At 35.4% G+C, this 25,230-nt stretch overlaps 2 protein-coding genes across 11 annotated transcripts in view; one reads left to right on the top strand and one right to left on the bottom strand.

Moving 5' to 3' along the window:
- The window catches only part of LOC102613465 (receptor-like protein 15), a 180,916-nt gene that overhangs the window by 14,262 nt on the left and 141,424 nt on the right, over window positions 1-25,230 (bottom strand). For 2 of the 6 annotated variants that reach the window (XM_052432141.1, XM_052432140.1), the window contains one exon: window positions 3,176-3,535. In XM_052432141.1, the coding sequence (XP_052288101.1) occupies window positions 3,176-3,535 (360 nt within the window). Of the gene's footprint in view, window positions 1-3,175; window positions 4,790-5,116; window positions 5,276-5,601; window positions 5,752-5,831; window positions 5,991-6,104; window positions 6,180-6,940; window positions 7,097-7,749; window positions 7,825-8,628; window positions 8,785-8,922; window positions 9,423-25,230 lie in introns of those variants that run through there. The other 4 variants (XM_052432146.1, XM_052432139.1, XM_052432145.1 and 1 more) reach the window with 4 other exon arrangements.
- On the top strand, window positions 12,796-14,582 carry LOC102627204 (small RNA-binding protein 11, chloroplastic-like). 5 transcript variants are annotated; one of them, XR_008050969.1, is made up of 4 exons: window positions 12,796-13,609; window positions 13,977-14,045; window positions 14,127-14,233; window positions 14,311-14,582. XR_008050969.1 is itself a non-coding variant. In XM_006487859.4 (4 exons), the coding sequence occupies exons 1-4, from the start codon at window positions 13,595-13,597 to the stop codon at window positions 14,416-14,418; spliced, it is 258 nt and encodes an 85-aa protein (XP_006487922.1). In that variant the 5' UTR covers window positions 12,799-13,594; the 3' UTR covers window positions 14,419-14,582. The 5 variants fall into 5 exon arrangements, 2 of the variants coding, with proteins under 2 accessions (XP_006487922.1, XP_052288113.1); XR_008050968.1 differs by having other exon boundaries at window positions 13,977-14,050; XM_006487859.4 differs by having other exon boundaries at window positions 12,799-13,609; window positions 13,977-14,004.

Here is a 25,230-nt window from a genome sequence, read left to right as displayed (position 1 = left end):
TTTTAGCCCCCAAGAAGTATTATGCTCTTTATCATATATTTTATTTGCACAAATTTTTTATTTGTAGCCTCTCATCTGTTCAAGTAAGAAGTCTGCCATCTTACATTGCTATTACCAGTTTTGATACGTAGTAGCAAACAATATTTCTTTCTTTTTAGTTGTATAATGGTCTTAATTTTATAGCTAATTTATGTATGACTAAAAAAAAAGTCTTCGAGCATGTGATGTAGTTCAAAAGGCACTGATATAGTGTTTGTGGACAGCATCACATTCTTAGTTATGGTAGTGCTTGAACCATAAATATGCCCAAGTTACTCTTTCCTTGCACTTGAAAGAGTGTTTTGTTTTGGGGATTTGTGTTTGGTTGCTCGTAGTCCTGTTTGAATATCCAAGTAAATAGACAATAGATACCATGCAAGCTCGCCTTACTCGTAGGCACAGTGCATGCTGAACAAGAGGCAATTTCTATGGATCCTAAAGAGGTAATAAATTCAGAAGTACACACACTAACAAACACCACCTCCAAATTGCAAAATATTTTAACCCTTCACCTTCTCACTTCCTATAGAATAACACCATACCAGGCCCTTTCCCTTCTTTTTCCTCTGCACTTAACGGGAGAATAACTTTCTCTACTCTAGCGAAATCTCGAAGAGCAGCACAATGATGAGCAATTTCGAATAAGAGGAGTTAGAGAAGAGAGAGAAAAAATTCTTTGCATTGCACTCGAGGATTCAGCTTTGATTTCTGTTTATTTTCGTGTTTAGCTAAGGTGAAATCACCTTCCATAAGGGTCCACTCATCATTTTCCCTAACCTCTTATATCATCTAATTATTACTTAAATTGGTCATCAAGTTCCTTTTATGTTAAACTGCAGTGAGTTTGAGGAACTGGAAGCTGTTACTCCTGCTCTTACTTCAGTGCTTCAACCAGTGCTTCCCCAGTGCTTCAACCTTTTCCACCGCCAACCCCTCCACCATCTCTTACTGCTGCTCTTACTTCAAACAGCAGACCATTTATCAGCAAGGAGAAAGTTCGAGAGACACTTCTGGTGCTTGTTCAGGTTAGGATTTCTGGTTATGCAAATGCTCGAAGCTATAATTGCGTCTGACATGTTCATGTTTACTGTTGTTAAGATTAGGGGAACTTTATCATGCAGCTGGTATAATCTTCTTAATTGCATATTGACAGCAGACTTAAAGCTAGCATATTTGTATTGTCAGAAATACTCTTTGGATTTCTTATGTACAAAAATGCATTCATGGCACGCATTTAATCAACTATTTTAAGTGACTGAATTACTGTTTACTTTTTGATGATATCTAAATTGACATGTAAATAAATTTATGTTCATCAGTGGATTGAACTATTTTTCACTTATCCCAGTCTTCAAAATCATTAACCCCGCACCACTTTGCCATGCTTAGAGTGCAAACACTAATGCGAAACACTTATTTTTTGTGATGCATTTTCAATTATTATTTTTTTCCTTGTATATCTGACCAGTTTTTATATGTAATAGGACAATCAATTCTTAGACATGGTCTATCGAGCATTGCTGAATGACCAGCTGAAAGTGATACCAATATGTAGCTGCTAGATTTTTTCTACCATGTAGCTTTCTGCAAGTGTAATAAAACCCAGTTTGTATAGTGTTTCAACTCAAGTCAGTATTTTTTATGGAAAAATTATTGGTATATAATTATTCTTGTTTCTTTTTGTTAGAGATGATGAAAAACACTTGCAGGATTTAAATGTCATTTTTGGGTTTGAGCTTATTATAAGTTACAGGCTTCGAAAGTGTGTTCATTTATATCCACAATTTAGTTATGCTGGTTAACCAAAGTGAGCTGGGATAGTTTTTGGATTCATGACATGAATAAAATAGGATTATTTTGGGCACGGCTTGGTGCGTTAGGTGTGTTTATTGTGAGGAAGAGGGCAAAAAGGAAAAAACAATTGTGGGTTGTGAAATTTCTTAAATGAACCTTCTCTGATTGTTCTTGTATAGAGCTGGGTTACCATCAGAAATGAAGGAGGAAATGAATCGATTACTGTAACTCCCAAGGCGATAATTGCTACCTAAATCCCCACTAGGATATAACAAGAGTTGCAAATCTGATAGTTATTCCAAGTCCTAGTTATCCTCCATAAGTTGAGCTACCCATTACTCTCACCCTGGACTATAATGTTTTTTATTTTAAGTTTGTCCCAGTTTACTTAAAGTGAAGTCTCGTCGCCTGCATTTTACTTTCATCTGGACCTGAAATCTCAACCGTCAAGTTTAATAGAGAATTTACACACACTCCAGAGCCCAGAGGGCGTAAGTTAATCTTCATTCAGATCGTGTAAAAGAGAGACCTTTTGCCTGTTATGATGTGTAGAAGTAGAGCCCCAAATCTGTTAGCTTTGGCCGCCATCTAAAGAAATTCCTACTGCGAATGGTTAAAAATTTCATTTACTGTATGTATACAACCTAATAGTAGCAATGAAATTACTAAGTTGTTCTTGGACAATTTGCATCAAATACTTTTATTGAGTTGCTATTCCATGCATGCAAAAGAAAATTCTTTAAAAATTACATATAAGTTGTAATGTAAGGAAATTACATCCATCCACGATAAAATCTTCTAGGAACAAGATTGTCTGCTACAAAATAATAACAAGAGGTCATACACACTTCAACAAGGTAAAACCATCTTCGCCGCCAGTAAGGGTTTATGTACAAAACTCCAATAATTCCTATTATCACAATTCCATAAGATACTGTAAAAGTGATCAAGAAACTGTCCGTGTCAATTAAACTATCACCTTGATTTTCGGTGGAAGCTTCTGGTGTCACTGTTGTCAATCCATTATGATTGCAACTTTTGGACAGTGGCTTTCCACAAAGAAAAGGATTCCCCTCATAGCTATCTTCCTCGAAAGTTGAAAATTGTGCTCTATCTGGAATTTTGCCTGATAAGTTATTGTATGCTACTTTGAAAACCTCCAATGTATTTAGCACAATGAGTTGAGGAGGGATTTTCCCATGCAGTAGGTTGTAGGAGAGGTCCAAGCTTTCAATTTGCTTCAGGTTTGAAAATGTTGTCGGGATTGTGCCCGTCAAATTGTTATGAGATAGATTTAGCGCATGAATCCCAGAAAGATATCCAATTTGAGTAGGAATCTCACCTGTCAGTTTGTTACAAGAAAGATCAATCCCAGACATACTCGTCAAAATTCTTCCTTGATAATAGTAGGACATATTCTTTGTTGTGAACTGTACAGTTTCTTCCTTTCCCATCGGAGGTGCACTTCGACTAGGCAGACATGCAGATATATAGACAGACGCTCGACCACACCAAATAGAAGTTGGAGCTACTGCCTCATGATGACCTCCACTGAGTGCAGTGTTAACCAAGCAAGAAGGAATATGACCAGATAGATTATTATGAGAAAGATCAATCAACCGCACTTCCTTCAACTGGCATAATTGAACTGGTATTTCGCCTTTAATATAATTATGAGCTAAAAGAAGGTAGTTTAACTGAGGTAGTCTGTCAATCCGATTTGGAATACTTCCGTGTAAGCGGTTATAACTAAGATCTAATGTCACCAAATAAGGGCTGTCATGGATTATACTTTCCAACCGTCCTTCTATCTTGTTTTTTGACAAATGAACTTGTTCGATATGTGCTGGACTAAAACAAGATGGTAACGTTCCAAAAATAGAATTGTTTGAAAGGTCTAAAATCTTCAGAGCACTAAGCTGACAAAACTCGATTGGAATTGGTCCTTCAAGATTGTTATTGGGCATTCTAATACCTTCTAAAGCTGACAAATTACCCAACCATCTTGGAATCTCACCAGAGAGATGATTATCACTCAGATACAATCCTCCCAACAAATAACACTTAGATAAGCTTTCTGGGATCTCTCCAATGAATTTATTACCATCCAACTGCAACCTCATCAAATTTGTCAAGTTAAATTTTTTAGAGAATATATGACCTTGCAAACTGTTGTTTGACAATGCAAGAATTTTTAATGAGAAGCAACCGGTGGCCATGCGCTCAGGGATTTCACCAGTCAACTGATTGTCAGATATGTCCAACCTTTCCAACATTTTCATATCAGCAAATGAAGAGGGAATGCTACCGTTGAAAGCGTTTCTAGATAAGTTTAAATCCATTAAACCTGGCAGATATGTTCCGATTTCTACCGGAATATGGCCGTGAAAGAAATTGTTGGAGACATCCAAAGTTGCTAAATTCTGGTGGGAATGAATTGGCATTCGAAATGATCCAAAAAGAGAGTTATTGGCAAGAAGAAGCATCACTAAGTTTGTATTGTTTTCTAGCAACCAATTTGGAAATTGTCCACTCAAGTTAAGGTGTGAGAGATCAGCATTCTTCAAGTCATGCTGATGGTACAAGAATTTGGGAAATGTGCCACCATCTATGTAACCAGACAGTGAGATAGAAGTCAGTTGGAATTTTGGGGTCAAAGAATTATAATGTGACTCAGTTTCTGCGCATATTTCACCATCGAAAGTCTTGAGTTTTGAGAGATTGAAAAGTGGTTCAAGTGAAATAGGGATTTGGAAGAAGTGATTATTTGAAAGTATGAGCTTTTCAATAGATATTAGATGCATGATGGGAGATGAGGAGATGTTTTCAGTAAGTTGATTGTAAGAGACATCTAATACTCGAAGGGAAGTCAAATTTGCCAAGCACCATGGCAAGCTACCTCTCAAATCATTACTGCTGATGTATAACTCTTGCAGATGCACTAACCGACAAAGTCCTGAAAAATATAATTGCATAAAACTTAAATAATTGCATAAAATCTTTAAAGTACATATTAAAAATTAAGTTTGATCACTGATAGTTGAACAGTAGAATCTGACGTAATGGCAACAAAACAATTGTAAAATTATACGGCGTTATAGTGTTAAGTAAAAAATTAGCATTATTTTTCAATCAACACTACAACAGCACACTATTTTACAGTAGTTCATTATTATGGCTCCCTATCATCTTTCACTAAGTTTATAAATAGCTAGCATTTTAGGTATTCTCAATTAAATTTAGTTAAGATGCGCGAGAGGGAGAAAGAGAATCATTAATTAACCTTGATCAAGAATGGTGTTTTTATTAAGACTTGAATATGTCAGTGATAAAAACTTCAGAGAAGGCATCGATTCGCCGACAATTTGAAGAAAACTGGTGTTGACGTCAACCTGCACCTCACCCATGTCCAGATTTTCCAAATTCTTGAATTTACGAAAATCTGCAAGCAATAAACAAGAAATGGTCATAATTTCACATAATGCAAGGGAATAAGGATAATCCGGTCCTGTTCTTTTCTTTTTTTTGGGTTAATTTACTTATTTTTCTTTACTCTTCTAAGCGATCGAAATATGCTTAACATAACAGAACTAAAATTTCATTAACCTTAATCAAGAATCCTACAATTTAGAGAAGGTAGAACTATTGGATAGTGAAAATATATAAAATTTAAAAGAAAAAATATTATTTTACGGGAGAAAATTAACTTGAAAAGAAAGAATCATTATCGAATTAATATCACAAAAGCTTCAGATACCCGTAATTTACCTTGACCATGCAGGGCACCCTTGAGTACACTATCTTGCATTGACAAATACTTTAACGAAGTGAATGATGCGATGCTTTGCAGAAGCTGGCTTACGTGGAGATCAGACTCGTCCAATATCAATTCTTCCAAGTTGGTCAAATTGTGCAATTCTATTTACAAAGAAGTGGAAGCAACAAATTTTAGCTATATATATTAATTCAATTATTTTCGACATAAAAGATTTACTTACCTTGATTAATTACTGTTCCCGTAAAATTAGTATACGAAAGGTAAAGTGTTTTGAGGGACGGTAGTGATCCTATTGATTGCAACGCCTTACTTCCATCTATCATTGCAACTTCCGTTCCCCCTAAGACAAGGGTATTCAACTTCCTCAAGCCTCTGTAATCTGTTTGGGATACAATTTCGGATTAAATTATTTTGGATAAGTGTCATTGGGCATTCCCTAATCAAATCAATTAAATTGTCCTCCAAATTATTAATATTTGAACATTTTGTATACCTTTAGGAACCACTAGATTGTCGATTGCATTGGCGCTCATGTCCAGCTCCTCCAAGTTACTCAAGGAATTCAGTCCTGCATTTTTGCCAACACTTAAAACAGGGTTAATTAAATAACTTATTTTCTTCTTCTTTGTTTTAAATCTCGGCGCAAAAGAATTTTATTAATAAGCAAAAAAGTACACGGCTAATCCGAAAAACCTAAAAAGTAGTTGCCAAGGGCCTGACCGATGATTTTAAGTAGGTATATTTGTCTGACAACGGCGAATTTAAATTTGTAAGGAATAAAAATTTATTTCAACTTTACCTATTGCTATACCTTATTCTTGTTTCAAAAAATTTACTTAATTAATTAAGTAAATACAAGTTGGTTTATGGAAGCCAATATCTGATCCCTTCACACTAACCAAAATACTAAATTCAGCGCACAAATTTATATATAGGCAGATAAATAAGATGCATGTTATTATGGCTTACCTTGAACATCAAAACTTTTTTTTTTTTTTTGAATCTAATCCACTCTCAGGATATAAACTCGTTAACAAAGAAAGAGCATTAGAAAAATCAAAAAACTACAATGTCGATTTCCGTTTAGTGTACAATTCTTTACTTTTGAAGACAGGACATACGAAATAATTAGATTGAATTGTGTCTGATTATGAGAAGCATTGAAAATTGCGTATATTGATAATTTCTTAATCCTATTTTTATAATATTCACAGCCTCGAAGCTTAAACTAGCAAGAGTCTAGCTAGATCTCGTATCAATACTTCCAGCTGGTCGATGAAATAAGATCCACAAAGATGGGACACGGGAGAAGGGATGAAGCTTGCTTACCTTTAATATCAATACTTCCATTCAATCGATTAGCAGCCAATAATAAGTGTCTGAGTGATGAAAGACCACCTAGAGATGAAAAGATGCTGTTGTTGAAGTAGTTAAAGCCTAAATGAAGAAACTTCAAGTTGTTCAACCTTGATAACCTATCTAGACCTGCCAAAAAATAAAAAATAAAACCTAATTTAATTGTATCACGTACAAATTAAACAAAAGCCAAAAGGGATCAGATAAATGCTAGAAATTACGAGGGAGAATTAGAGTAGAGTAAATTGAGGACCTTCATTTTCAACACAACCGGCTATATTGTTCCCAGTTAAATCAAGAGATTCTAATTGTTGAAATTGAGAAAACAGATAAGCATTCATATGCCACTCCGCTGATTCCCAATTCCTAAATTGAAGATCTAATTTAATCACTCTGCCAGTGGTGTTGTTGCACTCAACCCCTTCCCACTGACAACAATCTGAAAAATTCTCATCATCTCCCGCGTCTACCCAGTTTTGAAGACGTTGATCATCATTGAAGAAATGTTTTGAGTTTGAGGAGAGCAGACCTCTAGACTTTAACGATTACTTTGCATGAGTCCTTGAATATTGACCAACGAATTTCTTTATTGATTGCAACACCTTGCTTCCATATATCACTGCAATTTCCCCCCCCCCCCCCCCCCAAATAAAGGGTATTCAACTTCCTCAAGCCTCTGTAATCTATTTGGGATACAATTTTGGATAAGTGTCATTGGGCATTCCCTAATCAAATCAATTAAATTGTCCTCCAAATTATTAATATTTGAACATTTTGTATACCTTTAGGAACCACTAAATTGTCGATTGCATTGTCGCTCATGTCCAGCTCCTCCAAATTACTCAAGGATTCCAGTCCTGTATTTATTCCAACACTTAAAACAGAGTTAATTAAATAACTTATTTTCTCATTTTTTTATGTTAAATCTCAGCGAAAAGAATTTTATTAATAAGAAAAGAATATGGCTAATCCGAAAAATTTAAAGCAGCTCTCAAAGGGTTCGACTGAGTGGCTTTAAGCAAGTATATTTAGCTGACAACCATGAATTTAAATTTGTAAGGAATTAAAATTTATTTTAGCTTTACCTACTGCTATATCTTTTTCTTTTTTCTTAAAAAAATTAAAATAGATTAAACACGAAATTTTAATTTGTTAAATATTAAATGTCGTTAATTAATTAATTAACTAAATACAAGTTGGTCTATGGAGGCCAATATCTGATCCCTTCACAATAACCAAAATATTAAATTCAGTGCACAAATTTAGATACATGCAGACAAATAAGATGCAGGTTATTATGGCCTACCTTGAACATCAAAATTTTTTTTTTTCAATCCAATCCCTCTTAGGATATAAACTCGTTAACGAAAAAAGAGCATTAGAAAAAATAAAAAGCTACGATGTCGATTTCCATTTAGTGTACAATTCTTTACTTTTGAAGACAGGACATACAAAATAATTAGATTGAATTGTGTCTGATTATGAGAAGCATTGAAAATTGCATATATTGATAATTTCTTAAACCTATTTTTATAATATTTAAATCCTTGAAGCTTAAACTAGCAAGAGTCTAGCCAGATCTTATATCAATACTTCCAGCCCGTCAATGAAATAAGATCCACAAAAGATGGGACACGGGAGAAGGGATGAAGTTTACTCACCTTCAATATCAATACTTCCATTCAATTCATTAGTACCCAATGATAAGTGTTTGAGTGATGAAAGACCACCTAGAGATGAAAAGATGCTGTTGTTGAAGTGGTTAAGGGTTAAATCAAGAAACTTCAAGTTCTTCAAACTTGATAACCTATCTAGACCTGTCAAAAAATAAAAAGTAAAAAATAAAAAATAAAACATAATTTTATTGTATCACGTATAAATTAAACAAAAGTCAAAAGGGATTAGATAAATGTAAGAAATTACGAAGGAGAATTAAAATAGAGTAAATTAAGGACCTTCATTTTGAACACAACCGGTTATATTATTCCCACTTAAATCAAGAAACTCTAATTGTTGAAAGGGAGTAAACAGAGAGGCATTCATATACCACTCTGCTGAGTCCCGTTTTCGAAATGCTAGATCTAATTTAATCACTCTGCCAGTGGTGTTGTTGCACTCAACCCCTTCCCACTGACAACAATCTGAATAATTCTCACCATCATTCCAGTAGTGAAGATGTTTACTATCATTGAAGAAATGTTTAAGTTGGAGGAGAGCAGACCTCTCTTGCTCCAAACATCCCTCACTCCACCACCCTTTAACTGCTAATAATATGAAAATTAACTCACTCACCCACACCCTTTTTGAACCACACATTATATCTTCTTAATTATAATCACCTACACACACTCTTTCTGTCACTCTTTGCTTCAGTTCTGCAACAACGAGAGGATGGCTGTATGCTATTTATAACCAATTGAACTGATGATACTCCCAGCTTTTAATTGACTTCTCTAAGTCTTGCATGCGTTTTTCTTCATTTCTTTTTATTTTTACTGTTAATATGTAATATGATTATAATATATTTTATTTAATTCAGTCAACTGAAAATATTTCCTCTCCGTCCATACTCCATATGGGATGTCATAAATATCTGCACAGCCTGGATTCTGACGGAACCTTGGGCAACGCGGGTAATACCGATTGTATTTGTCATATCAACATCATTCGTTGTCACGAAGAAGGTGAAGAGTCTTCTTTCTTTCTTCGAAGTTCATGAAAGGAAATCATGTTTTACACGTTAGTTGACTTTGAATTGACCCCAAATCGCGAAACATTGGCCCTCAATCCTCTCTCTCTCTCTCTCTCTCTAATTACTAAATAAGTGAAATTATTATTGAAAATTTTAAGCTACAAACCAGCAATTTTACATTAAAAAAAATCGATAATCAAATCTTTATCCACTGTTGTAGCTTTCGACAGCTTTGCAAAATAACTGTAAGCCAATATATTTCAATTAAAAGTCACGTTGCTTTTAACAACCTTTGGCAACCAGATACATTGATGGGTCGAATATACAATATTGGTGACATTACATTAGTAATATTACTCAACTATTAACCTTTTTAAAACGACACAGTAAAAGACCACCGAAAAGGTTATATTTTTCGGCGTTTTTTTGTTTTACGATGGGACAATTCGTACTCTAAAAACTAATCAGAACACTCATAATCTAATAAAATTTATTTTACGCTGATAAATTATTCGTTATGCAATTTACCGTTATAGACAAGTAGACTTAATAGATTTAATATCTTTTTACGTATGTTCTTTGCTCAAAATAGAAAATCTGATTCCATCTCCCTTAATTTTTTTTCTTTTTACTTTTTCTAACATTTTCTCCTCCTCGATTTCACAGGTAAATATTTATGCTAACAAACTGTTATTGAAAAAAAAAAGACAAACAAATAGATAATTGGGTTGCTGTTTATCTTAAAAGAACAAATATCAAGAATGTCCAAAGTATTATTTATATTTAAGCATAAATTTTATTTTATTTAACTTAAAAAAATTGGGGATAATGACTTGGTTACAATCTTTAGAATTAGATAGAACCTCCCTCAAGTCTCGGCTCCAAAAACTTATTCTTGTATGTAATAACGTTATGTATTTGTCACGTTAACATAATTGGAGTCACTGTCCGGAAAGAGACGAGAGGCACTCTCTTTCATGGAAATTCATGAACACGTGAAAGCAAATCAAACCATTTTAGGGTGCGTGGAAGTTAGGCATGGAATATTTGTAATTGACTTTGAGTCAACAAATGCCCCCTTTTCTCTCTTATTTCTATGATTACTTAAATAAATTATTTTATATTAAAAAAAAAACAACAGTGAAAATTGAAAGCAAGAAAAATTTTAGTAAACGACATACTTAACTGAAATGCCAGCAATCAAATGCAAAGAAGACCTGCTTAGTCTTTTCAAGAGCTATTGAATGCAACTTTATCAATTCAAAGTTATGGATATAATGAAAAAGCGAATATTGCTTTCAACAAGCAGTCTAACATATTTTTTAATGTAGGCAATCTCACATAATCTGTTAAGAGAACTCCACTGAAGAGTAGAGTAATGTTATGATTTCTGACAGTTAAGTCTTAATTTATGTGTGTTATTAATCTATTAGATATTAGATTTCATGACTATTAGAATTAATATTTTACTGCTCAATAGATGATTACTATACTAATTGGGACCAAATTAAGAGTTGATTGTTAGGATCCCAAATACTACTGTGCAAAGTAATATATTGGGCATAAGCAAGTCATTGAAGCGAGCGAAAAATTCAACCCATTTACAAACCATCAAATTTCTTTTCACAACACAAGCATTTTTGTCATCGGCAATTCAAACAACCATTCCGTCCCTTTCTCTGCTCAATACCTTCCTTAAATTGTTCATAATCTTAACCTTTGATTTAAGTTGTTTCTTCTTAATTGTTCGTAGCCTTAACATTTGTTTAAGCACATGTTTCCTAGTAATTTCTTATTTTAACATGCTTTCATCTTTTGATAACTAGTCAGGGCAATTTAATAATACTATTACTTTTAAAATAATTAATGTTAGTCGAGATGTAAAAATAATTAGCCGTGTGAAGATAAATTGTTAAGTTTTTATTTATTTATTTATGCAATGTTAGATATTCCAACATTTAAGTCCTAATTTAGTCCCAACAAATATAACATTTATCAAGTGGTTAAATACTTTTACAAACTATAAAATCTATTATTTAATAAATCAGTGATACATAATATTAAGATTCAAATATCAAGATTTCTAACATCATCATTATTAAATCTTATTCTCTGAATTAATCTTGGAAAACTATTCCATTTTTCTTTTTCAAAAGATGCAATAGCGTGTGTAGCGGTTTGAATTAATTGTGCAAACTACTTTTCAATGAAATAAACAAAAATGGGCCCTCGATTTGGTTGCAATACCGTGTGTAGCGGTTTGAATTAATTGCAAACACTCTTTTGTACTTGGCAATGGTCTCTTGGCCCACTGTCACACCCTACGCTCTCAAACTAGCGTGTATGAGTTCTGAATCCTGACTATTGAAAGGACTTAATTCTCGTTCCAGTTAAATTGGATAGAAGTAAAAATGTCTCTTCGTTAATAGTGGAAAAGAATATATATCTCTCTTTGATATTATATGAGAATAGGAATTTGGGTTGTACTAGTTTAGAATTATCAAAGATAGTCAGATAAAATTCTGATTGTAAATATTAATAGAATCTTGATTGTTATATATCAATGTAACAAAAAAAAAAAAAAAACTCATAGTCCTTATGATTACCTGTTTCCATAAGCCACCAATATCTCACCGTTGCTTTCATTTACAAATAATCTAACGACCGTTTAAGATACAAAATTTGTAGCCCTCAATCTCTATTTCTTACTTTTGTTTTGTAGCCCTCGTTCTCTATTTCTTACTTTTGTTGTTTTTCCTTTTTGAAAAAAAATTAAAATTATGTTATAACCATTTCGTAAATTATTGTTTTATTTTTCAAAATTACATTGCAATCTATTTATAAAATCAGGTATTACCCTACTTTTAGTTTTAATGCAAGTTTTGTTTATTATTAAAAAAGATACAGCATAAAATTATTGGAAACAACTGAATTTAACCATTCAATTTTGATCGCATGCATGGCATATAACTAAATTGGGCCGCTTCTGCTCACCTCTTACCCGATTTTATATGCTCAAATTGATCAGTCGAATCCAAATGGGGGGATCTGATATTTTGGGTTGTGGTGGAACTGACGGAGCCACATATTTGGATACTGACCTAGAGATTTCTTTGAATAATTTTATAGTGTTTGCTCAAGTGATATTGTGTGAGGCTTTGCTGGTGAATCAAACTCATCAGCTCTAAACGGCAGCGTTTTGGCAATATAAGATAAGAGCACTTAAAAGTCACGGGCTGAAGCACGTGTGTAATCACTTGTTTCTTAAGCTTGAAACGGCAGTTCTTCTGTGTCGTTTAAGGGAAAGCTTTAAGTGATGCACGTGATAGCCGTGCGAGGCAACTTGATTCAGTTCGTTAAGTTTGTTGCTCAACGTGTCAACAAGCTGTGCAATCTGGATTTAGCTGATTCGTTGCTCTTGTAGTTCAGTTTGTGAGCTGAGCGTGTGTGTAACCGTGTTAAGAGAGAGAGATATCAGAGAATGTGAAAGATGAGTTCTCTGTAATCTTAAGTAAAAGCCCTGTAAAAGATCCTCCATTGTTATTCAATAAAAGCTCTTCAGAAAGCATCTCCCGTGGATGTAGGTTGTACCTCCTTGGTGCAACCGAACCACGTAATTGATTCTTGTGTTGTCTGTGTTTGTTTCTATTCTTTTCAGTTCTCTTAATTCTTGTGTTAAATTGATTCTTTCTGGATTCGTTCTTCAATCTGTGCAACTTGGTAAATCTATATCTGAGATCCTGGGAAGTGATTGTGTCTTGCATAGTTACGAGCAGATTCATTCACTACGTATTGTTTCATTTTTTCCAAAATCAAAACCACGTTGATTTGATTTTGAACTTTTTCTGGTGAATAGTTTCTTCACCTTGCAGCCTTATCAGGTCGTTAATTATTTCATTCTTCACCGCATAGCGAGACCATCCAGTGATTTAATCATGCAGCTAGTGAATGTGAGTTTCTGCAGATGCATTAGTAGGTTTTTGCTTGTATTTAGGCCCTCTACTCTCATAGGGAAAGGCAATTGCATTGTACACACTAATTTGGTTGCATGGAATTGATATTTTTTCTTAATTATCTGGATCCATCTGTTTGCCCTGTTCGGTCCAAAATATCAAATATTTATAAATTCAACCATGCCATCATCTAATTCCTTTGAACTTATAACTGTTTCACAAGTTACTTATGCTACTCTTAATATTTTGAGATTGAAGACATGTTCATATTTGATTTCCTTCATTCAGTTGCGTACTGCCTTTGGCTGCAGAATTTGCAATCTGACCATCTAATTATGATAAAATTAACTGGCATTTTTTGCAGGCGTATCTTTCTCGACCACTAAAGAGATGTTAGCTGATGCTTTTTCACAATTTGGCCAAGTCACTGAGGGTTTGGTCTATTTCTGTTTTAAGTCTCAACCCCTCTTCCCTCTTCACTATTTTGTAATATCCGATTCTTTTCTTTTTGCAGCTACAATAATAATGGATAAAGGTAAGAATAGATCAAAAGGTTACGGGTATGTGACTTTCAGTACAGAAGAGGAAGCCCAAAAAGCCTTGGCAGACATGAATGGGAAGGTAAAATTGCATCATTTTTCTCTAATTTACCATGCTTATATTGTTGAGTTAAAGCATCTCACAGTATGTACTTGCAGTTACTAGATGGACGAGTTATTTTTGTGGATAATGTAAGACCCAGCAGACGTTACAATACTGATGCGCCCCTTGCAAGACAACTTCCTCAGTCTCCTGAAGAAAATTGATATTAAATTTGTCGAAAGTTGGAGATTATAGCCTAATTTTCTGTACATATATTTAGTCTTTCCTAGTATAGCTTATTTTTCTAATTTCATATAGCTTCCTTATATAGCCTAGTCAGACTAGTATATAATGTAAAGATTGCAACTTCTATGAAAAAAAAATATCTTCCCAATATTTTTTCTCAAAATTGTTTTACATTTCATATTAATATATTGCAACAATTCTGTTGTTCTTTTATGATTACCTTCTTGTTGACATGGGATATCTCTGTTTATCGTTTGGGTAACTGCTATGAGGAAGGAGCAAAGATCTGGGAGATTGCGCTGGATCTGCGGCTACCTTGCAATTTTCAAGTTATGATAATATGAACGGGAAAATGGGAGACTCTTGGTTTTGGATTTTAGATGATATAATTGCCATTAGATTGATATCATATGCGCCCTTGTGTAAATATGACCTAAGTTGATTTGAAGTGCTCATAAGCTGGAAGAAACATCGTTGGTACCTTGGCGCATAGTGGTTTTATTCCATCTGAAAATTTTCCCAGATGCATCAAACCCGAAAAACTGCGGTTTCGGATACAAGTTCATAGAAGAAATGTACATTCTGTTGATTGGCTCAAAAGAAAATTACTCTTCTCAAAGTGTGTGCGCGTGCATATATATAATGCATTACGAGACTAAATACAAGCCCGTGGACACACATCTTTTATTGTAAGAAATTCCGCTCATAGATCGTCTGCTGCGATAAACAAAAAAATAATTCGTCTTGTTTCGATAATTCAGACACTTCTCTTGGCTTAGTGCCTCTATCCGCTGTAATCACCAAGTTCAGAAATCACATAAGCATTATTCTCTGCCCAAAAAAAAAAAAAAAGGCCAGCTGTAACATCAGGATGAAAAATTGTTAAGGAAGCTCATCATGCTTGCTGTACAGTAAGCAAAACAGAAGATAAAGCAGAGGATTGCGGCAGCTATAGCACACAGTTAAAGGTTGATGACTTGGCTGTCCAGCTGGCACCTGATGGTTATGTGATTACCAGTACACGTGAAGATTTAGTTTGATTAGTTATATTTAGTAAATTGCTAAAGTAGTAGTTAGTTATACAATTAAGCTGTTATCTTCAGCTGTGTACATAAACAACAATGTATTCACATTTTGAGTATTCGGAACAAATTGAAAGATGTTCTAGAATCCTCTTAGCTTCAATTTTATTCTCTCAACTTTCTTCCATTTTCTCGTTTGCCAAACACTCAATAAAACAATTTTAACTAAAATGAATCTCAACAAATGTTTTTCGCATATTAGATTTTCTATTTTTGGCACAACAAGCTATAGGCATCTTCCTAGGATCAATTGTTGAAAACTATCCTTTGTGTCACTGAGCTAAACCATAACACATTCGTAGTTGTCATTTGCCAACTTCTCCTGGGAGACTTCCACCTCGGTTATGAGAGAAAATCTTCTCTGAAAAAGTTACACAGGACTGGTGCAGCATCGTGCTTCCGCATCAAGCTTTTTTTACCTTACGGGATGGGGGTCTTCGAAACAAACTGATTAGATCATCAAGACCCTGTTGGAAAACTTGGAACTTTTGAAGTTTCTATTCTAATCTGTTTGCAATGAAATTATAAAACATCAAATAAAAGATAAAACTGAAATTTAGAACTTCAAGCTTGATATGGAGAAAGAGTAATACCCAAGTTGTTATGACAAGAAAGCTGAAAAGCACAATTAAATACGATCCCAACACTAGAAGCAACAGCAAGTCGAATGTTACACTAGCAACCTGTAAAAAAAATCTGCAGTAATGAGCTTCAAGCAAATGAAGGAAAAAGATCAAAACTTTATACATAAAAAGCTAATGAAGGACTCTGAAGTACGTAGAAGGCTTGAGACGAGCCGTCTAGCGTTCAATGGAGAGAGAGATTACACGTCTAAACAATATTAGTTTCTAGAAGGTAAAAACAAGCAGGCACCTGATATATGTTGAGGCTAGCTTTAGTTGTATCATAGAAAGTAAACATCCCGTCAAGCACCTCATGTTGCACACTCACCTCGTCGGTATGATCGGCCAGTTCCTGCAATCAAGCATACAGAATAAGGTTATACAAAGTAACAGGCTTGGGCTTTCTCACCGAAGCGGGGTTGTTAGTGGAGATTCTGAGTCCAATTTTACAAACTTAAGATCGAGTTATTCAGTCTTAAAGTCTGTTTGGTATAGCTTCTTTAAGTAGATTCTACACTAGTAGAGCTTTTAACAAAATGTTGTTGGTTGTTTAGTTGTCCATATAACATCTTTTAGCAAACAATAACATCAAGTTATTTTTGACAATTCAACCTTTCAAAAAAGCCCAAAAAATCTCCTAAAAGCTTCCTACAGAGAACAGGAAACATCATTTTTAATCTTCCACAAGCTCTTCCTTAGTTAAACCAAACAAGAAAAACAGTTTGAAACAGTTTTAACATCTAAAAAAGCTCTTTGGTCCCATAAAGAAACCATCTGTGTATATCTTGGTCCTTGTAATTATCTTTAGGCTTTGCAAATATCTTCTAACACTGTTTGAAATGGAAGAGTTCTCTTTGGATTACATTGATTCTTTGAATAGGAAAGATCTAAACGATAACTTTTTAAACAAAAACTATTAATTAATGGCTTTCTTTATCAGGCTGTGATTCTTCGTTTTCGTGGCTTAATATGTAAAATGTAACTAACATAGGTACATGGAAGGCTACAGGAACTAGATGGTTGACTATGCTATTCACCCAGTCATTGGTTGAAGGTGCAGTAGATACCTAATCTTAATTAATGTTGAATTTACTTATAAATGTTCGTTTGCAAGACTTATTTGTGTTTTTACCAGGATAGTGAAGGCTAAAATAGGAGTATATGGGATGTTGTTAGCAATTGCTTATTAAGGTCTGTATTATCATGAGTTGTCTTTTCTAATTAGTTCTTGATTTGACACTAAAGAAGTCTTGGACTAGTTAATTAGTAAAATGCGATGTAATAATAATATAGTCTGTATATTTTCTCTACCCAAATAGTAACGTAGTCTTTTTATTATAGTTCTGTAGGTGTGGGCAATGAAGAAAGGTTAGAAAAGTTGCCTAACGGTGGTTGAAAGGGAGCAAAAACGTGGTTACTAGCTAGGTCGATTTGTTGTCCCCCGGGGGGGTGGGGTGGGGTTTGGCAGAATAACATGTTGGCAACCTATAGATTGCTATTTTACCTTCAAAAAAGATCAAATAGATGATGCTGGAAAGTTCCAAGTCAAAACAAGGAAAAGGGAAAAAGAAATTTCAATGGAGGTCCAAAGCAATAGATATTCTCATGGCAGGAGATCTAGTAAGTCACCTATCTGGACCACAAGCCTCCTTCTTCCTTCAAGATTGTAAGGTTCAGTTGGGGGCCCCTAGTTTCTGACTCAAGTTCGTTAATTGGGTTCGAAGGTATCTGGATTAATCCTACTAACATATCTTCTGATGTGTCATAGTTGTAAAACAGTTGTATGCTCTTTCATTTAGAATGGCTGTATCATACTCTTATTGGTGCCTAGTATTTGTGAGTTCATAAGAGTGATTTTTACTATTGTATATTGTTAGCAGTTCGTAATATATACACTTTAATTTTTCCTCCTAGTTAAGTGTATTATGTGCTTTTCATTTGCAAAATTTGTACGAAACTTTTATTGTGTAACTCTCAATATCAATAAAGTAGGACTATTGCCTGATGCTTGGAATTTCTAAGATGAGGGTTTTTATGATTTTGTCAAATTTCCGATGATCCAAAACGGACCTAAATAGCTTTCAATGGGTGTTTGCTTGACAGAAGCTTTAACATGATAGGTGAAGGCTCTTTTAGTTGTTAACTAATCATTGTACTTCCTAAGCAAGTTTGATTTATTGCTCTCTGGGCAAATTTGTTGTAGGTGTAATAATTTCGGTCCTCATTTTTTTTCTTTTATATTTTTCTAAGAGATCCATTTAAGCATATTAATCGCAAAAAATCAAGTGACGTACGTAAATGAATGGTAAATAATAGTGAAAAATAGAACAAAAATTGTACATCTTTCGTTCATATATGTATTCTTAATTAATGTAATAAAAGGTTAGGTTTATAAAATTACTTAATTTAATTTGAGAGACAAAAAGTGGTGTAACATACGTATATTATAATACATTCACTAACTTTAGGGATCCTAATTATTGTACTAATATTCAACTGTAATTGTCACATTATATTAGTCATTGATGTTTACTAAGTTTTTCTTGAATAATAATCTCATCATTTCATGATAAACATTAATAATTAAGTTAATGTTGCAGTTACCGATGAGTTATTATATTAGTTATGATTGAAACATTGAGATAATAATTGGGATTTCTAACATTATTCTAACACATTAATATTGATAAATTTAAAAAATAAAAGGGGTTAATAGTGTATGGGTAAAATATGATTATAATAAATCTAATTTTGGGGTCTAAATGACATAAAGGAAAACAAAAAAAGTAGAGAAATTGAAAGAAATAAATGCTATTTCCCAGATGTTTGAAAGACGTTAAAGCAAGATCAATCTCGAGTCTCAGTCCAAACTGTTCACCTCACCTTGTTTGGCTGTTCAACTCTTTCACGCTCTCTCGGCTATCTTATCAAACACTTTATTTACAAAAGAGAGAGCTCACAGAAAGACCATGGGGCTTCTGCTTGGGGCAGAGCCCAAAAGGACTATGAAAAATGTCGCAGAACGGAAAATTGATGCCTAATCTGGACCAGCAGAGCACAAAACTCCTAAACTTGACAGTTCTTCAGCGAATCGATCCATTCATTGAGGAGATCCTCATCACGGCTGCTCATGTCACCTTCTACGAGTTCAACATCGACCTCAGCCAATGGAGTCGTAAGGATGTTGAAGGATCTCTGTTCGTCGTCAAAAGGTCAATAAAATTAGATTCTTTTCTCTCTTATGCTTTCCATTTCTTCATTTGATATTCGTTGTTTTGGAGATTGTATTACATATGAAGTTTGTGAAATTATTATTTTTTCAATTTTCAGGAACACACAGCCTCGATTTCAGTTTGTTGTGATGAATCGACGTAATACATGTTGGTTTATCGTTGCTTCTATTTTAGTTTTGATTATTTGTACGTGAACTAGTTTTAATTTCAGTGATGAATCACTTTATCACAGTTCTAGCTAATAATTGAGGTTTTAGAACGAAGAATAGAATGTACCTAACCGAAAATATTTATATGCCAATATTACAGAGGCTAAAGTATTTGCAATGTTGTTGTTTAGCGTTAAATATTGGTCGTTTTATGACCATCAGGAGAGGGGGTTGGTACAATTATTTAGATACCGTGAGTCTATCTTGTCTACAACTTGTGTTATATTTCATGTCTTGTTGTGCTTATCAGTTGTTGCTAAGTTTTAGTTATATCTCCTAACCTTCATGTCTTTTTGCATATGTTTTTGCACTGATAAGCTTTAATATCTTGGATATGTGCAGATAATTTAGTGGAAAATCTTTTGGGAGATTTTGAGTTTGAAGTTCAGGTTCCGTATTTGTTATATCGAAATGCATCCCAAGAAGTAAATGGGATTTGGTTCTACAATGCTCGTGAATGTGAAGAGGTAGCAAATCTTTTTAGCAGGTATTGTTGTTTTACTGGTTTTACTAGTGTAGTAGTTTAAGTGTATATTATTATGTTTTACATGCTAATAATTGACACATAGAGAATAGTTTAGAATCTTAACCAAACTTGGAAATGTGTTTCAAATAATAGAGTATGGTTATTACATGTTGCTTCTGCCGAGGCCTCGTGAACCTGGTTTTAGTTATTGTTTTCCTGAATTTTATATTGGAATTATTATTCTTGGAATCTGGCTTGTACAGATTTCTTTTTTGCCTTGTGTGGCATCTTTGAAGTTTGGTTAATAAAACTTGTTTAATGCTATTATATTCTCCTCCTTGCATGCTTTTTATTTTGAGATGTGCAGTGCCAAGTGCAAAGGAGTTATTTTTGTATAGAAACTGACTATTTTATACTAGAGTCGTTCTGTGCCCCTTAAGATTGGAAAAAGAACGGGTTGCGTTTCCTTTACATTTAGGAGATAGGAGAACAAAACAACCTGGGGAGTTGGTAACGAAGCCTTCAATTTTTTTTCATCATGCAAGGGTGGACCAAAGATTCTATAGATGATATCTGGAGTCCTCGGTGTTCTCATATTAGGTTTTTATGGTTTCATTGTTCTTCAGATTCGTCTGAAAATGTGCATCTCATAAAGACATGATTGTTTTATTTGTTGACTTGCATGTGGTAAAAGTCAATTTTCTTGCCGTAAAAAATAGAACGCAAGAAGATTCTTTGAGGTTCTATATTTGTAAATTTTTCAATTTGGTATGGACTATAGGTTGTACAGTCAATGAGAATTTAAATTGGTTTTTTAGGAGTGGGGGCTGAGGTGGTGTGGGAAGAAATCTTTATATTGTATTAGTCTATAGGAGCAACAAGTTCAGAAGTATGGTTAGAATGTGGAATTTCGTTGAGAAATCTAAAGAAGCAATGGAGGTATTACTCGCTCGTGGGTTGAATATGCTGACTAGATCAGAATCATTGGTTGATTGGAATGTGTTATGCAGCTGGTGAACACACCGAACAGCAAGGTTTCCACACTTTTCAAGCAAGTGCAAGCTCCCAGAATTTTAAAGAAACGAGTGAATGGCAAGAGAGAATAGAGAGGAAAATTCAGAGAAGAAGAAGAAACTAAGTCCAGAATTTTTATATATATCCCTTCAAATACAACCATGGAAATACTTATAGCAGCAAGAATATGCTCACAGCTGTCAAAACTAAATAACAACCTCTCTCTATAACAAAAAATTATTCTCTAAAGAGCTAAGGCCGTTAGAAACCGAGTCCTTTGCTCATATATGCTCAGTGTGTGTAATCCTTGAACCATTTGGGTGGCTTCCTTACGCGACTTGGCTTGATGATATCTTGGGGTCGGTTTTGGATAGCCTCACTTGAGTTTGCCTGGGCCTTTTCCTCGCTATTGATAGAGCTAGCTGAGTTGGGCTTGTCTAACTGTAATATTGGGGTTGTATCACCCTCCACTCCTTGAGGAATCACCTTGTCCTCAAGGTGAAAATTCGGGTACTGCTTAGTAAATTCGGAAAGAGCTTCCCATGTTGCATTCTCAGGAGCACAATCCTGCCACTGCACTAAAATTTGGGATTGTAGGATGCCATGAACCAACACTTGACGTTGAACACAAATAGCAATGGGAACAGACATAGGCTGGTTATTGTAAGACTCGCTAGGTAGTGAGTGAACTTGTGAGGCATCCTGACCATGAAACGGCTTGAGAAGTGAGATGTGAAAGACTGGATGAATCTTAGAATCAGGAGGTAAATCCAAGCGATAGGCCACAACGCCAATACGCTCCATTACTCGAAAAGGACCATAATATCGCTTCGCTAGCTTGTTGGATAATTTGTTTGCAACTGATATTTGCCGATAAGGCTGCAACTTAACCAAAACTTGATCCCCGACCCGAAGCTCTAGCTCACGGCGATGAGCATTAGCCTTTTGCTGCATTCTATGTTGAGCTGCTCGCAAGTTGGTTTTCAAGGCTGTTAGGAAGGCATCACATTCCAGCAGCAATTCATCAAGTGCTTGGATTGAAGTAGAGCTCCCGGTATAGGAAGGAATTACAGGTGGCTCATGACCATACAAGGCCTTAAAAGGAGACATTTGGATGCTTGTATGAAAGCTAGTGTTGTAAGAAAACTCAGCCTAGCCTAAATAATCGAACCACGATGTCGGTTTCGCTTGTGTGAATACTCGCAAATGCTGCTCGAGTCCTCGATTAATAACCTCTGATTGGCCATCCGTTTGAGGATGATATGATGTACTATGCTTCAATGTGGTACCACTTAACTCAAAGAGTTTCTTCCAAAAGCTACAAAGAAAGATAGAGTCACGATCTAAAATTATTGTACGAGGAAAACCATGGTGCTTAACAACCATATCAGTGAATAAAACAACTGTTTTGCTTGTTGTAAAGTGTGTGGGTAGAGCACCAAAATGAGCTGATTTTGTCAATCGGTCAACAACGACTAAGATAACAGTGAACCCATGGGAAGAGGGTAAACCTGTAATGAAGTCTATGGTAACTTCCTACCAAACTAGTGAAGGTATAGGCAAGGGTTGAAGGAGTCCAGTTGGTGCCTGAGTAGAGTATTTTGTTTGCTGACACAATAAACAAGAGGCGACAAATAACTCCACATCCTTGTGCATATTTGGCCAATAAAAGAGAGTGGATAGACGAACTAATGTCCGCTTGACTCCGGCATGACCTGCAACTGGTGTGGCATGAAATTCTTGTAATAAAGAAGGCTTCAAAACAGAGTGAGAGCTGATGAAGAACCTGTTTTTGAACCGTAGGATTCCATCCGAGACCGAATATGGATACATTAAAGAACCAGTGGGATACTTTTGATGGAGAGCTAAGAGATCCGGTAAGGACTGATTTTCCGCACGAAGAATAGAGAGGAATTCAGGAATAGGACAGCTAGCGAGTAACAGAGTAGCAGTAGAATGGCCATATAATTTAGGGACATCAACTTCATGTACCCTGGATAAGGCATCAGCTGCACTATTAGTTCGACCCGGCTTATATTCAACCCTGAAATGATACCCCAGTAATTTACGAACATAAAATTGTTGCTCTGGAGTTTGGATAACCTGCTGAAGGAGTTCTCGAATACTTTTCTGGTCAGTTCGGATAATAAAGAAATGGCCTAACAAGTATTGTCTCCACTTATGTACTGCTTCGGCAATGGCATGAAGTTCTTTGATATAAGTAGAAGCGACAAGCATGCGAGGACCCAATTTTCGGCTAAAATAAGCAATCGGATGATCAGCTTGCATCAGTACGGCTCCATACCAACATTCGAGGCATCCGTTTCAATAAAAAAATCCAATTGAAAATCTGGCAAGCGAAGGACTGGTGCTGCATTCATGGCTTGTTTTAAGGCAGCGAAGGCCGTGTCAGCTGCGGAGGACCAATGGAAACAATCCTTCCGTAATAAATTTGTGAGAGGGGTAGCAATGGAAGCATATGCTTTAATAAAGCGATGATAGTAGCCTGTGAGACCCAAGAATCCTCGCAATTGTTTTGTGGTAGACGGCGTAGGCCAATTAGACATGACCACCAACTTGCGAGGATAAGCCTCAACTCCAGAAGAGGAAACAATATGGTCGAGATATTCAATGTTATCTTGGCAAAAAAAAATCACTTTGAGAGCTTAAAAAAAAAATGATTAGTATGAAGACAATCAAATACTCTATGTAAATGCTCAAAATGGTCTTCTAGAGAAGTGTTGTACACTAAGATATCGTCAAAGAAAACGATCACAAACTTACGGAGATAAGGAGCAAAGAGCCTATTCATTGTCGCTTGAAAGGTGGAGGGGGCATCAGAGAGTCCAAAAGGCATGACAAGGAACTCAAAATGCCCATCATGAGTCCGAAAGGCTGTTTTATAAATATCTCTGTCACATACTCGTATTTGATGGTACCCCGCTCGCAAATCCAGCTTACTGAAAATACAAGCACCACCAAGCTCGTCTAATAACTCATCAATAGTTGGTATCGGAAATTTGTCTTTAATTGTTACTGCGTTCAAGGCTCGGTAATCAACACAAAAATGATAGGAGCCATCTTTCTTTTTAACCAGCAACACAGGTGAAGAGAATGGGCTCTGACTTGGGCGAATAATGCCTTGATCAAGCATTTCTTTAATTAGTCTCTCCATTTCGGCCTTTTAGAAGTGAGGATAACGGTATGGGCGAACATTGACAGGTTTAGTATTTGGGAAAAGATGAATGTGATGGTCAATAAGTCTATGAGGAGGTAAGGAAGATGGAGTGTGAAATAATTGCTCATATTGATGAAGAAGGGCAAGTACAGGGGAAGGCAAATCGGGTGGGAAGTCAAACTTAGCAGCAGTGGTTGGAACAGAGAGGGTATCCTGCGCGTCTGTAGTAGTATGCAACTAGAAAAATTCAAAAAGGCCGTGGATTTGATCATGGGACATGAGGGCTTGTAATTGATGAAAAGAAATCAGTCTTAGAGACAATGAGAGATCACCTCGCAGGAAGACAGGAGAGCCATTATAGAAAAATTCCGTTGACAATGCCGCATAGTCATGAGAAACTTTGCCAAGCAGCTGTAACCATTGAATTCCGAGGACAATATCCGGTCCCTCAATATGAAGAACATAAAGGTCGATGTAGAAAACATGGCCTTGCATAGATAAGGTGACTTGGGAACAAACATATCGACAAACTAAAGAATCACCATTACCGATATATACTGGGAATGTGGTAGTGTCTTATACTGCTAACCCCAAAACTTCAGCCACAGCGGGTTTAATAAAATTATGGGTGCTACCACTATCGATAAGTGCTTGCACGGGCTGTTGATTAATTTCACCAAGGAGTCGTAGAGAGCGAGGAGTATTTTGGTCCGCTAAGGCATTTAAACTAGAGATATCACCAACTATAATAGTTTCCTCAACAACATCTGAGATCTCAGAATTAATTGGTGGACCCATCGCCTCGTCAACATCCTCTGTTCCTAAAAGAAGCAGAAACTTACTACGGCATCTATGAGAGTTGCTCCACTTCTGGTTGCAATTGTAGCAGAGTCCTTTCTCCCTTTTTTCACGAAGTTCTTGAGGAGAAAGACGCTTAATAGGGAGAGATGGCGTTGATAAAAGTGGAGGTAAAGTGGACGGGGCA

The sequence above is a fragment of the Citrus sinensis genome, chromosome 8 (assembly GCF_022201045.2).
Source record: "Citrus sinensis cultivar Valencia sweet orange chromosome 8, DVS_A1.0, whole genome shotgun sequence".
Taxonomy (NCBI): domain Eukaryota; kingdom Viridiplantae; phylum Streptophyta; class Magnoliopsida; order Sapindales; family Rutaceae; genus Citrus; species Citrus sinensis.
Note: the sequence above shows the minus strand (reverse complement) of the source record. Positions and strands in the feature narration are given on the sequence as shown.